We start from the raw sequence: 18,955 nt of genomic DNA, 5'->3' as shown, positions 1-18,955 counted from the left end.
CTGCATCCATTACAGATAGAGCCCAGGCCAGTGTAGGCATCTAACACCCCACATAATGCTCAAGAGCACTGCTCTGTTTTGACTGTACTGGAAATATACCCTATACCTTCCTACTGAGGTAGAATAGCCCTACATCACCTCTCTCTATACTATGAGTAGTGCCTAAAAGCAAACAACTGGAACCCATTTTTGGTAACTCAGGGATATACTCAGACTCTTCATAAGCTGCAAACACTACTTTAGCAAATTCATAGCTGGGCAGCTCTGCAGTGTGGCCACTGCGCAACACCCAGGGCAGCACCGGCTGCTGTGGTGGCAATTGCAGCAGTGTGATCAGCCACTACTGCAGTTGTGGCTATTTTTGCACCCCTTCACAGAAGCAGCACCCACAGCTGTTGCCCAGTTTACCCCCTCCCCTCCCATAGTAGGGTAGAGACCAATAGTAGAGACCATAGTAGAGACCAATAAGGTCTCTAGATTTTATTGTAATAGACAACTCATTGCTACAAGCGGCAACAGTGTATTCCAGGTAGAGGTGGCCTACCCGTGTCAGGTAAGTCATGTTGTCAATCTGCCAAGTAGTGCGGGTAGCCGCCGTATTGGAATCCAAGATGGCTGCAGTGAATTCACATTCTGGTCAATATTTCAGCCCCCACTACGGTCAGAAAATTAATTCCAATGACAAAACCAACATTGTATGAACTGAGGAGAACAATTATAAAATTTCTGCCATGGTAGTCATATTGGATTCCAAGCTGGCTGACACACGAGCTTGTATGTATCATCTCAATATAATTAAAACTAGTAAAATAATACTCTCATACTGAAACCTTACAAATTCTAGCACTACAAATTTCATAACAGGCCCACAGTACTGAAAACATTATAACTCCAGCTAGCCTACTTGTTCGAGTTATACTGAATAAGACAATTTTTTTTTTTAATTTCAAAATGCGGAGAAGTCAGATATTAGTAATATATAACTCAATGACAATGAAAACCATAGACATATATTCAGCTCAAGGCAATAGGAAAATGTAATAGTCTAATCCAATGGTAATATAATAATAATACAATGGTATATATAACATTAATACAATGGGTACTGCAGTTTTTCAGATCTCTTCATCGCCTGAATCCATTTCTGAATCCCTGTAGTTATTATATGCATTGCAACATGCTGTCTCATAGCACTCGCAGCTGGCAGTGCCTGGCACATTAACCTGCTTGCACAAGCATGCTGATCCCTGGCATTCCTTCTTTCACTTGCAACTTGTTATCTGAAGGTATTCTGCTGGTAATGGTTCAAGCATGATTAATGATAAGAACATAACTGTCATTTTCAGCTTGCCAACCATGCTGGTCAGGTGATGGCAAAGGTGGATTTAGGTTCAAGCTCATTTAATCAAATAAGACCTTGATAATTGGCACATACATGGTGCACAAAGAAGTTGTATGTAGGCAGAAGTCTATCCAGAGCTTTTTCTTGATGGAATAATTTTCACGCTAACATCCAGAAGGATCAAAGATGTTGATGGCTGATACAGCAACACAACAATCTTTTTTACACAACTGTGCAAATCCTTATCAACATCAGGGCTACTTTCTAGACCTGCCAATAGATGTGGATGTTGAATGAACACTTTCTAAGGAGTTTTCTTAGCATGACCACTGAGCTGGCTGGTGGTGTCACAACCAGTGCAGTTGTAGAATCCAGTTAAAGATGCATGGCCTGGCTCCGGCAGTTCTGACACATACCATGAACTGGAATGAATCTTACTGGAATGAACTGGAATCTTATTGGGTTGCTTCTCTTCATCCAAACCTTAGGTGCAAGTTTATGCCATAGAAGAAGGACCAGTACATCTGTGTCATTGCACAAGAATACTAGACAGGAGTATCTTTGACCAACTGCATGTTTACCATGTAAGAGCATTCTTGCATTCGCCTCTTCCTGGTGTGAATGCAGTTGCAAAATGTCACACAAGCTGGAGTGCTCTGCTTTTCCATCAGTGCAACTACCAATAATGAGCACTTGTTCACTTTGGAAACATTGACGTAATTTCTTAAGAAGCTCCTCACTTAGAAAATTAACTAGGTTTTCTTTGCTTGCTGGCAAGGATGTAAAACTATTCCATGATGCCAGTAGCGGAAGAGATCTGCTCCTAATGAGCCTGTGGAGTGGCCTAGTACTTTGAGTCCTTGATATTCTTATGCCTGCCATTATCGATAGTGATATATATCAATCAAAGACAACTTTAACTTGATTACCCGTGTTGAAATAGTTGGCAAACACGTATTACACAAATGAGTCAGAAAAATCTCCAAATGCTCATGCAGTTTTTTGACTTTCCTATTTTCCGTACAGGAGCCATGCCATCAATAATAACAGCTGATTTCTCAGAAGTAGCATCTGGTAGAACAGTTAGTGCTTTATCTCCAATCAAGATCCATGACAAAGCTTCTTTATAGGCCTCATGGAGTGATTTGTCAGGTTTAAAAATCACAGAAGGTATCCAAACAGTTTGTGCTGTAGGAGAGCATGCACATCGAACCTTCTACCTGCGGCAACCACTGCCAGTAAACTTTGCTGGTTCTCCTTTGCATTCTGCATCTGTTTCATTTTGCTGCACTGTCGCATACTTGATTTTACATCCTTGAAGGTTTTCAGTGTCAATTTGGGTATGTTTGCATCGAAGGTCTCAGTAGCATCTGGATAATGAAGTTCACAATTTCTCTTCCTTTGTTATGTGCATTCAGAATGTCTATGTGGCAGGTTCGTGTCCCAGGTGCGGCCGTGAAGCTCCCTGGTGACCCCTGCCTGGCTCAGTCTCTATTACAGCTCTCCCTTAATTGCTCACCCACCACATCTTGTTCTTACTAGAAGTTAAATAAGAGAGGCTGCTCACTGGCCTTAGAGTGAACCTTAGTCTATTTGCAGTACCCTTGGGTCCCTCCTGGACCTTCAGCTGCCTTGATTCTCCCTTCAGCTCAATAGCTCCTCTCAGCTGGCCTGTGCCCCAGCAGAGCCCCTGTAGCTCCAAAGGCGACAAGCATATTTATGCACCCCTGCCCCAGGGCACCCGTAATTTACCCTTAAGGGCTCCATTTCCTTCCCTACACCATGCTCCAAGCCTTGTGTTCTCTCTCTTCAATGCCAACTATTTGTACACATGACCCCCTTGGGCCCTCAGACCCCTGGTCCCCTATGTAATCTCCCTCTACACTTGTGGACGTCTGGTCCCACATGCAATCTCTCCTCCAGGCTCTTGAACTCCAGGTCCTGTGCAAAGCCCCTCCTCCAGGCTCTCAGACCCTCTAGTTGACTTGGGGCTCATGGATCCTCTGGTCTGGGTCTCAGCCTTTCCTAAACTGCTGGACCCCTTACTGGGCCCCACGCTCAGTCGGAGGGCTCCTGAATTACTGGCTGTTTAATAGGCTGGCCACCACAGGGCTCAGGGGTCAGGAACCTCTGGTTGGGGGAAGACTAACTGACTGGTGTGGGCTCTGGGCTTAGGCTCCATCCTGAGTCCTCTTTCCATCATGTGAAACCCACAGTAGCTCCCCCTGCCATCCACAAGTGGCCTCACAGGCTGCTTGTGCCCTTAAAAGAGCAGGCACAACTCAGTGCCCCTCTATAGTTTAATGCAATATCTTCCAACACAACATCTCCCATAGAAATACATAACAGCTCATTGTTGGAAACCTTAAGCAAGAGGAACCTTTCAAACTGCTCTTGTAGCAACTTGACTTTGTTGTAATCTCATTTCATTTATGTCCTTTGTCTTTGATTATGATTGTTGTTGTATTGTTCCCAAACACTTGATTCGCCATCCCAGTTAGGTAACTTCTTTTATTGAAGTTCAGCTCCCAAAGTTGTCTAACTGATTCATTGTATGTAATGTTTACTATGCCTCCAGTAATTTTGCAAACTTTGTTAACATGCTTTATTGCCTGGTTGATTTAAATGTTTACAGATGCGAGATTAGTTGTCTTCTAGTTCATCACTGGCATCTCGTTCATCTATCACTTTATATGCCATGCTCTCACTTCTTCTTGAGCAATCTCCACATGCAAATAAGAATGAGAGACTTGTTGCTTCAATTGTTCTTCCCACCTGCATTCAGGATGGTAACATGCTGCAGCAGCTATTCGATCTTTGATGCCAATTTGGCAGCACAACACTTTATTCTTCTCTGTCAGCTTGTGTATTGCACTGGCTGATTCAAACAGCACTTGACCCCAGTCTCTTCTTATTAGAATGCTTTTGGCAGAATATGCACATCCTTCAGTGAACTGCCCGAGTAGATGATCTGCTTGATGTCCTAGTACAGATCTGGCCCATGGAGTGATTTTGCCCCACTGGGTGGTGCTGAGGCACCCCCATCTCGTGCCAGCCTGCAGCTTGCCCCAGGATGCCCACACAGCAGCAGCAGCAAAACCTGCTGGCTTGGTGTGGGATGTAGCAGCATGGAGCAGAGTGGTACAGGAGCAGTGGCAGTGGTAGGAGCCCTGGTGAGGGTGCTGCATCTAGGGCTGGGTCCAGGGCCAGTCTCCATGGAGACTGCATGTGGCCAGGTGAGGAACTGCATCTGGTCTCAATGAAGACTGTGCATGGTCAGACAGGGAGCTGCATCCAGGGCTGGATGCAGCACCCTCACCAGGGCTCCCACTGCTGCCACTGCCCCAGCGCCTCTCTGCTCCATGCCACTATACCCCACAGTGAGCTGATGGGGCTGGGAGCTGCTGCCACCATGCAGGCAGCCTGGGGCAAGCTGCAGACTGGCACAGGATGGGGATGCCCCAGCAACACCTGCCTGCCCTGGCCCCAGCCCAGTCCTGGCCACTTCAAGTGCATGGTGGGGTGTAGAGTCATGGCTGGGTTCACACTCGGTGTCCCCTGCCTGTGAGCTGTGTACCTCAGGCTGGGGGAGAGGACAGATGAGGAGAGGGGGAAAGAGGTTAAGTTCCCCCGACTTGGTGGACTTGGCAGTGACACATGGTTGTCCCCTGCTCCTGCCTCTCCTCCTTAGCCTGCTGAGCCATCTCTCTGGGGCTTACAGCCCTCCTCTCCCCCTCATGGGTGTTGTGGCTCCCCATTGAGGCCCAGCAGTGGCTTCCAGCTCTGTCCTGGCCCTGCACTGTCACTGCCCCAAGATCTAGGCTTCAGCCCCAGATGCAGCACCTGGGATCCATGCAGGCAGGGTGCATGGATGGGTGGGGAGTTGCATCCAGGGCTGGGGCCAAGATCATTGGGCAGTGACAGCATGGGGCCAGGTGGGGACAGAGCTGTGATCTTCTCCCTGCCTCCTCCCCTGACCATGGAACCTGAGCCTATCACAGGGGCATGTGGGCAGCATATTGTGGCTCTGACTTGGCCCCAGCCCCACACTGTCACCACCCCACGCCCCTGCCCTGTGATCCTAGCCTTGCCTCCAATCCCACTCCTGAACACCTCTACCTGGGGCCCCATCCCACTACATAGGAAGTTTTGGTGAGTAGTTACATGCGTGTTGGGAGGGGAGGGTGCTAACCTGGCCTGCAACAGCTGACCAAAACAGCCTATGTGGTCTTCAGGTACCAAATAATTAGGAAAGTCACACAAGGTAGAATATGAAAGGGAAAACCTACCAACAACATCAAGTGAAGAACACACTGGGACCCCTTGTTAGTAGGGTTGTTGGTAGGGGTTCCCTTTCATATTCTACCTTGAGTGACTATCTTAAGTCTCGCAATATGTCCTTTGTGTGTAAAAGAACTGTAGCAAGAACGGGCCAAATGACACTTTCTGCAATGCTGCAGTGCAGGACCAACACAGTGTGATAATCTGTCAAGAATACTGCCAAGAGTAGTGTGTTGAATTCAGCAACTGTCCTACACTGAATGAGTGCCTTGTTTATTCATGCAATTCCAGCAGGTGTACTTTGGCTAAGCATTGACTGCAAACCTACTTAGAGACATATGATGCATCTTGTAGATTCCCAGTTGTACCACACACTCTTTGCTGGACTCAGTGATGCTACTGGCTCCATTGTAACATTTGCTAAAGGGCAAAAAGGGCAAGTCTCTTGTAGACAGTCTTCATCGGAGGTTTTCCTGTTGAGGCAATCTGAAACAGAACAGAGTTGAAGTAGCAATTTTGCAAACCTTTTGAGTATCTAATAATGAACAAAACTGTAAATTCACAGCAGCCATCTTGGAATCCAATAAGGCTACCACTATGGAAATCTTACAATTGATCTCCTCTCGTCAAATAATGTTGGTTTTATCATTGGAATTAATTTTCTAACCCTACCGGGGCCTGAAATGTTGACCAAAACATGAATTCACAGCAGCCATCTTGGATTCCAATATGGTGGTTACATGTACTACTTGCCAGATTGCCAACATGACTTTTCTGACATGAGTAAACCACCTCTACCTGAAACACATTGCGGCCACTTGTGGCATGGAGTTGCCTATGGGGTGATACCTTTACCCTTCTTTACTACCCTTACTATTAGTTACACTACTGCATTTTAGTCCTGAACATGCAAGCAACCTCCTAGGTCAGGGGTTTTCAACCTTTTTTGGTTGGTGTACACCCGGCAGCCGGTCAAGAAGCAGGAAGTCCTCCAGCTGGTCGATGAGCAGGGTGGGGGAGGGTCCCCCGGCAGCTGATTGACAAGCGGGGGTGGGGAGAGGGGCCCCCTGTGCAGTTGCAAAACCAGAAGCACCAACAGCAAAACTGGAAGCACTGGTGGCAAAACCGGAAGTCCCCTCTCCCTTCCTGCTTCTCCATGCCATTGCCACATACCCCCTAGAGCCCTCCCAAATACACACAGGGGTACATGTACCCCTGATTGATAACCCCTGTCCTAGGTTATATGAGCTTTTTTTCTAACTGAAAACCATAAGTTTATTTAAAATAACAACAAATCGTATCCCCAAGTCCTACTTCTCTTTAGTGCCAACCTGGGGATACCAGATGTTAAAGTGCAGGAAGACAGCTTTCTGCTTGTGTTTAACCCTGTGAGTTTCTTCTCCCAGACTCCAGTTAATTGTGGGCCCCTTCTAGTACTGGAGCAGTTTTCTTGGATCCTCTTTCTTCTCCACCTATAGAGTTCTAGGTCTTCAGTATTCTTTTTCTTATACGACCCCCCGCTTCCCCCCCCCGAACTGTCCTTATCCTATTCTCGATGCCAAACTTTTTCCTCTGTTTCTAATGGGTAGGGTCCATATTTTCTGCTTCTTTGTTTCAGAACCTTACACCACAGAAGTCCATGACCTCCAGCAAAAACTCAAATTCAGTCCCTGTTGGCAATTTCAGGTACCACCCTGAAATGGTAAAAAGAGATAGGAATAACCATTTGTCCTAAAAACACCCATGCAGTTTGCTCTGTGTTTATTCATTTCTCAACATCATACCTGGAGGGGCCACGGACTGCATGGGAAGATAGTGTACTGTGAGTTATAACAATGGTCCTTCTGGTTTATAGATGAGGCATATGAGGATGGCAGTGTGGCAAAGCTTGTGAAATCGCTGCCTGAGCTGCAGATACCTGCAATTTTAACACTGGAAGGTTACTACTGCAGTACTCATCACAGGGAAGAGAAGATACAGACTGAAACACATATACAAGGACCATTAATCTGAGCCCCTAACAGATCTTACAGGCTGGATTTGATAGCAGAATTTGCACAGCACACAGTTACCAAAATTCCAACTTTCTGCCCATCACCTAGCTCTGGAGAGTCTAATGCCAGGTGGTGATGCTGTTTCCATTTCCACTAGGCTCCTGTCAATAGTTATGTTCCTGCATGCAATGATAATGAATCCAAACGCTAATATCCTTTCATTTCAGTATGCAGGGAGATGGTATGCCTTAGCTAAGAAGGACCCAGAAGGTCTCTTCCTGCAGGACAACATCTCTGCTGAATACACTATTGAAGAAGATGGCACAATGACTGCAGCTTCCAAAGGGAGAGTGAAACTCTTTGGGTAAGTGTGTAACTCACCTTTTACTTCAGCTGCCAATAGAATGTGCTTTGTGCATGCCATTTCCAGTTGTCTAATCTAGGCATGTGCATGATACAAGTGCTTCCTTCAAGAAGGTAAGTGTCATAAAGTTAATGCATTCGAAGCAGAAGATTTGAGATATTAAGCCAAAATTCTATTCTACCTATTGGGCACGTGGATGAACTTGGGTACCTAAGTGAAAATTCCCTGTTCAAATTCTGAAAATCTATTAATGTCTCCTTTTGTAACACACTATCATTTCACCTTTAATACTGAGTCACAAAAAAGCAGTGAGGAGGACCCACCTCTCTTTTGCATGAAGAACCTTGAGCAAGATGAAATAGCATTCACTATATCCATTTATGTGCCCTAATAGCCAGAATAGATTCTGCCCCTGAGAGTCCTGACATAACACTTATGGAGTTCGTGCTCAGCCTGGACCCTGTTGGAGCCTATCGCAAATTGACCATGTAACTGATAATCTTTGTTCAGAGGCACGGGGCTTAGGATGTCATTAAATGGTAATAAGTGAATAGGACCAGGTGGAGAGTCTGAGTTAGATACTGAGTCTGAAACTAGATAACAAAATTAACTGAGGTATTAACAACAAAGATTTATTTTTTGCAGGGGGTTGACAGTGTTATACTCATTTATGCAAAATAAGATCTCAGGAACTGAGCCTGAGACTTAACTTCTATACAGAGAAACATGGTGAAGAAAATAAACCAATGTGGAAATTTAAACAGTACTTCTAACAAGTTACATTTTCTTGACAGTTTTGGTTGAATGAGCAAGTACTGTATTTACTTGATTCTAAGACAAAGTATTTTTTTCCCATTTAACATGGAAGAAAACCCCCTCATCTTTAGAATTTAGTGTGAGGGTGGTTGGTGGGGGGAGGGCAGGCAGCAGCTGCGGCTCAAACTCCAGCTCCTACCCGAGGCATGGGCCATAGCCGCAGCTACTGCCTGTCTCTTTCCTCCACGTTTCCCCCCTGCCACTTCTGCACCTTGCCATTTCCCCCATGCAGCCTCTTTCCCCATTTCCACCCCCTTCCCATGCAGTTTCTGTTCCCCCACCTGCCCCTCTCCCTCCCGTCCTTTATCTTTGCTCTTTGCCTATGCCAGCAGGCTTTGTCCATGTTATAGCCTAGGGTGCTGAGCACAAGCCCAGCCCCAGCCCAGCCCCATAGCAGTGTTGTGCAGCTCACACAGTGCCCTAGGTAGAATAGGGACAGAGCCTGCCAGCACAAAGGAAGGGGAAGTGTGCAGGGGGGAAGGAAGTGGGGAGCAGAGGCTGGGAGGAGGAGGGTGAGGGGAAGTAGAGGTTGGAGGAAGGGCAGGCAAGGGGCAGAGGTAACCAGGGGAAGGTAGAAGTTGGGGGCAAGTTGCCTTACCTCCCAGTACCACCTGCCCCACCACTGCCTGCCCCCTGCAGCAGTGCGGGGGAGGGGGTGAATTAAAGACAGCCCTCCAATAATTAGATTCTAGAAATGGAAAATTATAATTAATTTATCAATTTTCCATGTATAGAATCTAATAGTTGAGGGAGTTGTCTTAAGTTCAGGATCATCTAGGCTTGGAGTAAATATAGTAAGTGAATCTTCCAACCTGAACTTTTTTGTCTTTCACTTCATCAGATGCTGTGAAAGGATATATTTAGTTAATCTATAAGGCATGAATCAGCCTTTTCTCAGTAAAGAAAGAGACCTCCAAAAGTTCAACATGGGTTTCACTGCTTTTTGGTATTTGTGGTACACCTGACAAACACAAATCTAAGGATTGTTAAGATAGACGCATCCTAGGAGAGTAGAGTCAAAGCCAGGTGAAGTTCAACAGGCATATTATATAATGCATGTGTGAAGACATAAATTCACTGATTTATTTATGAGTTTTGGGTGGCCTCTCAAGAATACCTGGAAAATCTCAAGCTGCTGCCCTGGATACATCTTTTCAGTGTGAGTAAGGGTAAAAGACAAATTACAAAATCAGTCTGTAAACCTGAAAAGGATGGATAATACAGAGAACACTGTCAGCCAATGGAACATTCTAACATCTGAGAAGCGATGTCCAAATACATAAACAGTATCTAAAGTGCATAACAGAAGAAAACACGTTTTTAAAAAAGGATATATGAATTATAAGCACTAATTGGGGAAGATGTGTCAGAATTATAAGGCTAAGTATATGGGCAAATGAACTAGTTACCATGCAGTAAAAGGGGATGGAGACTTACTGCACATCAGTTTGCTCTGCTGTAACCCTGTACAGGCAGCATAATGTGGCTTTTACTTGATAACAAAGTTATTTTATAGTAGCATGGTGGTCTTGCCCAATGTGTTCATGATTAATGTACAGTCCAGAGTGTACAGGCATGACGTGCTCTGAGCTAGCTTAGGGCTGCTGTTGATGTGTGCATTGAAACTGCAGATTGTCACCCTCAGTATCTTGGCTCTTGTTTCAGATTCTGGGTGATATGTGCTGACATGGCTGCTCAGTACACTGTACCAGACCCCGCCATACCAGGCAAGATGTATATGACTTACCAAGGTCTGGCTAGCTACCTGTCCAGCGGAGGTGAGTGGGCTGGTTTGTAGCTTGTGGCTATTCAGGCCCATGAATTTCTTTGGATAAAGTGCCAAGCCAGTTGTGCTCCTCTAGGACATGACCACTCAGAATTGAGTGCTCCAGAGCTGGGAACAAAGTGTTCTCACTGAGGGGCTGGGTCTTGGAGCAAAATTACGGAGAGGAGGGAGCTCCAGATTGTGATCTTCAGAAGATACTGCAAAACATTGCTCTCAAGGCTTCCCCCTAACAAGTAGACCACAGAAGCCTGCTCCAAACAGGTCCTTTGATTAGGACAAAAGCCAGAAATTTTCCTAGGGACCTAGCTATTATGAGTCCTTTGTTTATAGAAATTGTGTTTTAGAGGCAGGTGACAGCACAAGATGGATGGAGATGAATGCACTACTTGCCTTATATGAACTTGGGGAAGCAGTCCTTTCTCAATTCTGGGGGGTAACTTCTCATGTCAGCATTTGCAGAGCCTGCTTACTTGACCCAAGTGATGGGATCAGGCACTTAAACCCAAATCCTCAAACCAGCTGCTAGCCTAGAAGACCATGTGGATGGACACTACTGGTTCTAACTGAGCTGTCCTCTGTGCTGCAGCCCAGATTCCCTGAATTCTTTTGCTGCACAGAGTAGATACACCTCCTAATCCTATTCATGTCCTTTCCATATTTATTTTGTAGCCAGTGGCCTCTGTAGCTATGGAGAATGGGCAGCATGTTCCCCTTAGTAAGGAATAAAGAAATACATTTCTAGTGAATTGGTAATTTATTAGTATGTACCTGATTAAAGAACACTGCCTGGAAAACAGGCACAACATCATATAACATCTATATACATAAAAATGATGCAACTTTAACGTAGCTGTTAGACTACATGTAGTATTTTCCCAGATATGTGCCATTGTAGAAGTTTGTAAAGAGATTTTGTCATTGAAGGCCAGATGGGAGTTAGTCTGTGTGAAGAAATCCTCATCTCTCTGTCCCTCCCATGGGTCATTCCAGCTGGACCCCTCTCTCCCTCTCTCTTGCTTTCTATTTGGTTCAGGCTGGTCAACCAGGTGACCAAGCCAGAAAAATTCCTGAGGGGAAGGGGGAATGCTCTCTTCCTCCAGTAGGCATTTTGAAAAGCCACAGGCAAAGTGCCTCCAGGCTGCTGCCTGGATGAACTCCTGTAAGTAAAAATTTGGAAACTAGCCAGGTGTTAGGATTTATGTATAAGCAGATGTGTTTTAAAAGGATTCTTATGCCCAAGACTGTACAGGCAACCCCCACTTAATGCTGTTTCACTTAGCGCTATTTCGCTATAACGCTCATTTGAAATTGATACCTGGTTTCACTTAGCACTCAGCAAGTTTCGTTATAACGCTCACAGTCACCATCTTGGGTCATTAAAAACAATTGCGGTTGCCATCTTCTGTCATCAAATACTTCAGTTTCCCTTAACACTCATTTTGCTTAACGCTCGGTTTTTCAGGAACCCATTAAAGCATTAAGCAGGGGTTGCCTGTATAAGACTCTGATTGATTATGTTTGCTTAAAGCATCCTCTGACTTCCTTGTTCTCCCCCTCCACCTCGATCAAAAATGGTATTGGGTTACAGCATGCCTTACTGTGGTACTGTGGAGGGGTGAGAGGCAAGCTTTTTTGCTCCCAGCTTGGCCAGCAGAGCTTGTCTGTTTATATTTCCTCAGTCCTATCTGAGGTTATCTTGGGATGCTTCAAGCTGAACAAGGTACCCAGAAATATTATCTGTGAGGCACTGGCAATGTGTAGGGGGTGCATGCGGGTGCACATGCACACCCTGAGATTGGCCCCGCCCCCCAAGATTGGCCACCGCTGCCAGCAGTGTCTGTGGGCAGTCGCTGCTTGCCACCTCCCCCTGCCACTGCTGCTGCCAGCGGCGTCTGCAGGTGGTCGCTGATCACTACTCAGCACTCCCCCCACCACCACTGCCACTGCCATGGCTGCCTGTGAGTGGTCCCCACTTGGCCTGCCCTCATCACCGATGTCACCATCGTCACCTGTGGGCAGTCCCTGCTTGCCGCCAACACCACCGCCACTGCCTGCGAGCAGTCACCATGCCCCCCCAGCCTCAGGAGGCACAAGGCATTCATGCCTGTGGGTAAAGCACCCCCAAAGCTTGCAGAGTCTGTGCGCCTTGGGCTGCACAGAGCCCTAACAGAGGCCAGTGCCTGGGTGGTGGCAGTGTTAACCCAGGCTTGCGGGTGTTCTCCAGGAAGCGGGATAGCTGGCTGTAGGCACCCCATGGGAGACTCCTAAAGCGAGGTTTTTGAGCCTGGCACAGTGAGGCAGGCGGCCCTGCATAGTAATCCCCGCTACTGTGCATGCCACAGTCTGGTCTTTGGCATAGCCAGAGCATCACAAGAAACACAGGGAGAAATGCACTGAGCTCACCTCATGAGTGGACTAAAGCATATCTTATTGGGCACATCTTTCTTGTTGGGCGTGTCCTGTGAGGTACTAAATTAATGCTTATTAGGCTGCACTAATGTGCAGTAGCGCATTTGCATGCTTTTTTAATGATGCTTAATGTGCAGTAGACTATTTACTGCTCATTAGTGTAACGTCACCATTTTTTAATGTGCTGCTTTAAAGCACAGTAAAATAGTTTACTGTGCATTAAAGCACACATGTAGATGTGCTTGTTGAAAGATGTGCTTGTTGAAAGTCTTGAGGTCAGGTCTTTAAGAGCCAGAGAACTTTCCATCCTCTGGGAAGCTGCTCTCACCATAGATATTTTTGAGGGGTAAAACCTTTGTCTGTAAGAAGAGATCTTTGCTCAGTGTAAGAATGTGGAGACCAGGACTAACAAAGCTGTCCTTATATTTCAGGCGATGACTACTGGGTGATTGACACCGATTATGTTAACTATGCTGTTACATATGCCTGTCGTACACGGAAAGAGGATGGAACTTGTGATGATGGGTACTCCATTATCTTCTCACGCAACCCTCGTGGTTTCTCACCAGCCATTCAGCGTATTGTGCGTCAGAAACAGGAAGAGATCTGCATGTCTGGCCAGTTCAAGCCTGTGCTGCAGTCAGGTACTCTAAGGGCTTGTCTACTGTGGCAGAAGTGTTTCACAGGGGGACAAGGATCAGTATGCTCTGCATACCCAAACATACTGACATACTTAGACCTTGAAATTAATCTGTGAGGTTCCTCTAAGCTTGTCTACATGACTTATGCTTGAGCTCACGGACTCAAATGGGTCTGAAAGTGCAACTAGAGACATGACCAGAGCAGTGTTACTGGTGGACTTCAGGGTCTGACATGTGTAGCAGACTTGAGCTAGTGGATCAGGCTCAGGCTAACCCTTCCCAGGATTTCCTGCTATAGTTGTATAGACAAGCCCTAAGACAGTAACCAGACAGACCTATTTAGCCTGGTACCATATAGAGGTCAGATGCACTTTTCCAAATTAGGGACTATGTTGGCAGCTAGCTAAGAATAAGGGAGCTGCATTTATTGTAAATAAAATGAGAGCAACTGAATTAATACTCTTTTCTTTGCATTCTTAAGTAAGAGTGCAACTGAAAAATAAAGTATATGACATTTAGCAAAGGTTAGATGTCAGGCTGCCCCACAATCTTCACACTTCTCCTTGAACCAGTCCTATACACTGTTGCTGATGTCCTGTGGAAAGAGTATTCCATATAAAAATCAATACCTGGCAAGGGGCAGAATCTAGGTTGCATGAATAATGGTAAATCTGGAATGTCCTAACTTTCAACCAAAATCTTAGCAGTGTTAATACAGTTCTTTTAAAGCAACCTTAGTGTGCCATTACCCAACTATTTCAAGGACAAATGTATGTAATATATTCTACAAAGTAAATCATGAGCATGATCTGAATCCTGACTCCTCAGCACAGACTGCTACTATTTGAGCAGCTGCGCTACCTAGATTAACTGGCTGCCAAAGGCTATTACCCCAAAGAGGTAAAAGAAAAACACTGACTCGGCAAATTCACATGCCTGGAATAAAAAAAACGAGTTACAGTTTTCTTTTTATAATTATTTTGCAGGGGCCTGCTAAAGACTACAGTTTGATTCTAAGAATGAAAGCCGGATCTCTTGGCCTTGAAGTTGCCATCTATCTGAAAAAACCCCCCCAGAATCATAGCTTGGACTAGTGTTTTTCCTGGAAAACACTGTTGAAATGTTTTGTTGTTGTTTGTTTGGTTTTCTGGGGTTTTGGTTGTTTTTTATTTTAATTTTTTTTTTTGTGGTAACTTCTGTGCAATACCACACTGGGTATCTGAATTTTCAAGGGAATAACTAGTGTAATATTTGTCAATATTTTTAAAACACGTGCATATTACTATGTACAGCATGTCTCACTTAACCTAATTTATATCCTAATTCCTAAGTAATGAAACCTTGTGGAATGGTTAGATCTCTACTGTGATCCCACTACTTTATGCTGACTAACAGAAGGAAACAATTAGATTTTGGAACCAGGACCTGTTCAGTTCAAAACAACTTAAATGCAGAATAGGTACGTTTATTAGCTATGTATAAACTATTGTCAAGTATTATAAATACTTCATCTCCCTGACCAGTCTGGTCAAAGTGCAGTGGCCACTGGAATGACTGAATACCCACTAATTACTCATCTCACTCACAAGGAAGTATCAGGTGGAGTTGAATGAACTTTGGATTCTAGTCTCACTGGGCATTTCTACACATGCATTTATGCTGGCTTAAATTTACTGCATAGAAAATTACTGTGCAGTAAGTGGGAATAAGCAGACATCTACAAGTGCAGGCATTAAAGTTCATTAACACTGCGTGTGGACTGATTTGGGACTAAAATTAATCCCAAGCCACTTACCACACACAGCATCAATGAGCTTACTGTGCAGTAATATGTAGTGGGGGAAAGACAGGCTGGGGGGGAGTGGGGAAGGGGAATGAATGTAGTGGTAAATAGTTTACCAGCAACATTCAATCCCCTTCCCCTCAGCCTGTCTCTCCCCAACTGACTCCTTAATTTACATCTTCACTGACTGGCTTTCTTGCATGCATGCCAGCCTCTGGCTTCTTTTACTATTCCTTCCTTCCAGGAAGAGCACACACCAACTGTAGATGCTTCCTCAGCCTGAGAAAGGGGATTTATAACTGGAAGCTTACAAAGAAGAATTTTCCCAACTTATGAGACCAACTCAAATAAAGATATCAGATTGACAAAAAGAACCTTGTATGCCTAATGTGCAGTAATGCGTCTACACGTGTATTACTGTGCAGTAACTAATTGGGCGTAAATTTGATACCTGCATGATGCAGATATCAAATTTACACTCAGGTCAATGGAAGTCACCATATTTACTATGCAGTACAGGTGTGCATCTGTAGCTGCATTACTGTATTGTGCAGTAAATGCACATGTGTAGATACGCCCACTGATTAGACAAGGCAAATTCCTAATTACAGTAAGTCTAGCTTTTGGACAAGACATTCAGAAGAATGCCTCCAATTCTGGAGGACTGGGAATTTTAATGTCCTTTATTATTTTATTTACTTTCTGTAGCATCTAGAAGCCCCAGCAGGCAGGAGCTAGTCCTTAACTTTGTTCTGCCCTGAGGCAAGTACTGCTCCTCCCCACCCCACCCCACCCCACCCCCCGCCCATGCCTTACTAGCATCTAGCACCACCGTGTTAGTGCATTAGGGCATTGCTTAAACTTAATGCCAACTGAGAGCCATGTTATATGGAACACTTAGTATCTGTTAAATTCACTTAAAATAGAGGCATCTGCATGTTCAAGCAGTAAAACACATGCTAAGTGTGTTCATATCATAGCAAACTTATGACTTTTGGGGTGAGAAGTACCTCCAGATCATATTAAGTAACACATATTCAGCTACCAGAAGTCTATCTAGTGGAGATAATATGAGCAATTTGCAGTCCTCCAGCATGTAGGGTGTACTGTTTCCAGCCACCTAACTCCCACTCCAAGGTCTGGTCTATCACCCACCTGAACTTTACCACTCAAGTGGGCAGCACCAACCCCAAGGCAACACCCTAGGCTGGGGGTAAGTGACCCCCAGCCTACGTGGCATCACCCCAAGTATGCATGGAAACCCTCAAGGTTCTCCAAAGCTTGCTTGAGTGTCCACTGCAAACAGAGAACACCTAGCTTTATGAACCAAACTGAATCAGAGACTCTCCTCCTTAGACTCCTGTAGGAGGGCCATGAACTGGACTTGTGACAAAGTGTTGGACCTCATCATCATCTGGGGTGAGAAGAGAACCATTGTCACAACCACCACCAAGGGCAGGAAGGACAGCCACCAAAACCAAATGGTATATGAGTGCATCAAGGCCCAGATGATGGCATAGGGACACCAGTGAGACTGGCAGCAGATATGCACTAAAAGCAGCAGATATGCACCCATGTCATTTAAACCCATGTAGTATAGTGTATAGTAGCTGCTGTAGTGATTGTGAGAGCGCTGGTTTCAGTATATCTACCTATCCGAGGCCCTGGAGTCTGGTGTCGATGGTCAGCTTCCTTCAAGGCGCTGTCTTCTCCAGAAGGGGGTCTCTGTCTGCTGGTATCTGAAGTTTTGGGAGTCTACCCTTGACTTATTGACTTAACAGCCGTATTATCATGGGTTACAGGAATATAGTCAATAGAATGGGTGCTTGGTTCTAGTAATCAGTTCCTTGGCTTGATTAACTTAAAATGGCTTGTAGAGTAGAGTTTTGTTATGATAAGTTCCTCTGGCTACTCTATTGTCAATTAACAACCAGAGATACTTGATTTGTCATTCATACTCACATTCATTCAAGGGACAGCCCAATATAGCAGATTTTATCACTTTACAATTTCAGTGCAGCTTTTAACAATGGTCCAGGGTGTAACTTCATTCTACAGGGAGTACATTCCTTAAGGGTTTAACGGTATAAAATATAAAATACAAAATGCCATGGTAAAGATGAGACAGATGAAATATAAAAATGCACTGTGAGAAATATATCAAAATGCAATGTGAGATAGCGAGGATCAAAGGTTACTGGGGACAGTAAGTGAGGTAGGTTAGCACAGGGTATATTTACAGTCATTCAAGTGGATATTTTAGTTCTTTTGTTTTCTTTAGCGACACTGAGCTTAACTGATATGTAGATGTAGTTTCTAGGTTTCTCCTACAGAAAGCCATTTCAGCTTACTGGCTTGCTCTTGAGCCTTGCCACACCCATGCAATGAGTGTGCTAGGTCTCTGACAATACTTAGAAGGAAAAAGAAATACACAAAATGGGGGGGAGGAGGGGGTGCAGGCAAGAAGGGGCTTCTGCTATATCAATGTCCAGAAGGGAAATATACAAAAGGGGCTTTCTGCTACATTATTCCCCGCCTTGACATCAGCCGTTTGGGGTGATGTCACTATAACCTTTCAGTTACTGAGCACCATCGTCCTGGTTTATAGAAAGGAGGCATGTCATCTTCAACTGCTTTAAAGTTAAAACAAAACTTAAGCTGTTAAAAGAAATTAAAAGAGAAAAACCTTGGTGGGGGGAAGAGAAAGAAAATAACATCAGAATAAGGTTGCTTTAAACAGTTACAGTGGTATAATTGTCTCTTCACTTATTAAAATAATGTTGAATTAAATATGACTTTGACATTTTATTATGGAACCTGTGTGCCTTTTTATGGATGGGATTTGTATTATGAAGGGTGATTCCTTTTCCATATGCTGGCCAATTCATTAGAAATAAATTTCTAGATGCAACAGGCAGACTTACCTTCATCTGCCATGATTACTCACATAATACTATACCACTGCAGAGCCAAATTTAACTTAGTTTTTAACCATTTTTTTTCTTTAGACACAGAGCTTTCAGGTTTAGGAAACATTAACTCTGCAGGTTCTTGTTTCCTTTAACACAATGGGTTAATGCAGTTTCTTACACACATCTTGTTATACTGATGTTCTAAATAGCACTTAAGTCCTTGAGGGGGAAAAAAAACATTTTATCAGATGGTATAGAGAAGAGAAAAAGAATAAACAAAATACACATTACCTTTAATAAATATTATTTTGCTAATCAAGTGGAATTTAAAACTTTCATATGAATTTCTGCTCTTGTTTCAAATATTAGAACAACTTTCCAGTCCAACTGGATGGAAGTGTTCTGATCTGGGATCCACAGACAGATTCAGTTTTTAGAGGGGGTATTACCAATGATTTTTTTATCATATCTTTATGATATTCATATATATTTAAACTTTTGAAAACTTAAAACAAACCAAACAAACACAAAACATATAACAAGACAACACAAACAGACATTTTTTTTTTTTATATAATTTTTGCCGTGGCTTAGATGCGGAAGGTAATGCTGATGGTAATGAGGCCT

General features: G+C 44.3%; 1 protein-coding gene across 4 annotated transcripts in view; it reads left to right on the top strand.

Annotated features, from left to right (window-relative positions):
- Positions 1 to 18,206, top strand: part of LOC102563711 (purpurin) — a 53,204-nt gene extending 34,998 nt beyond the window's left edge. For all 4 annotated transcript variants that reach the window (XM_059724547.1, XM_019490829.2, XM_019490827.2 and 1 more), the window contains exons 3-6: positions 7,845 to 7,981; positions 10,463 to 10,575; positions 13,424 to 13,636; positions 14,620 to 18,206. In XM_059724547.1, coding sequence (XP_059580530.1) covers positions 7,845 to 7,981; positions 10,463 to 10,575; positions 13,424 to 13,636; positions 14,620 to 14,630 — 474 coding nt within the window. In that variant the 3' untranslated portion in view covers positions 14,631 to 18,206. The remainder of the gene's footprint in view (positions 1 to 7,844; positions 7,982 to 10,462; positions 10,576 to 13,423; positions 13,637 to 14,619) is intronic.
- Positions 18,207 to 18,955: the final 749 nt, after the last annotated feature.

This window comes from Alligator mississippiensis, chromosome 3 (genome assembly GCF_030867095.1).
Source record: "Alligator mississippiensis isolate rAllMis1 chromosome 3, rAllMis1, whole genome shotgun sequence".
Classification (NCBI taxonomy): Eukaryota; Metazoa; Chordata; order Crocodylia; family Alligatoridae; genus Alligator; species Alligator mississippiensis.
The sequence above is the reverse complement of the archived record's forward strand: the minus strand, read 5'-3'. Positions and strand labels throughout refer to the sequence as shown.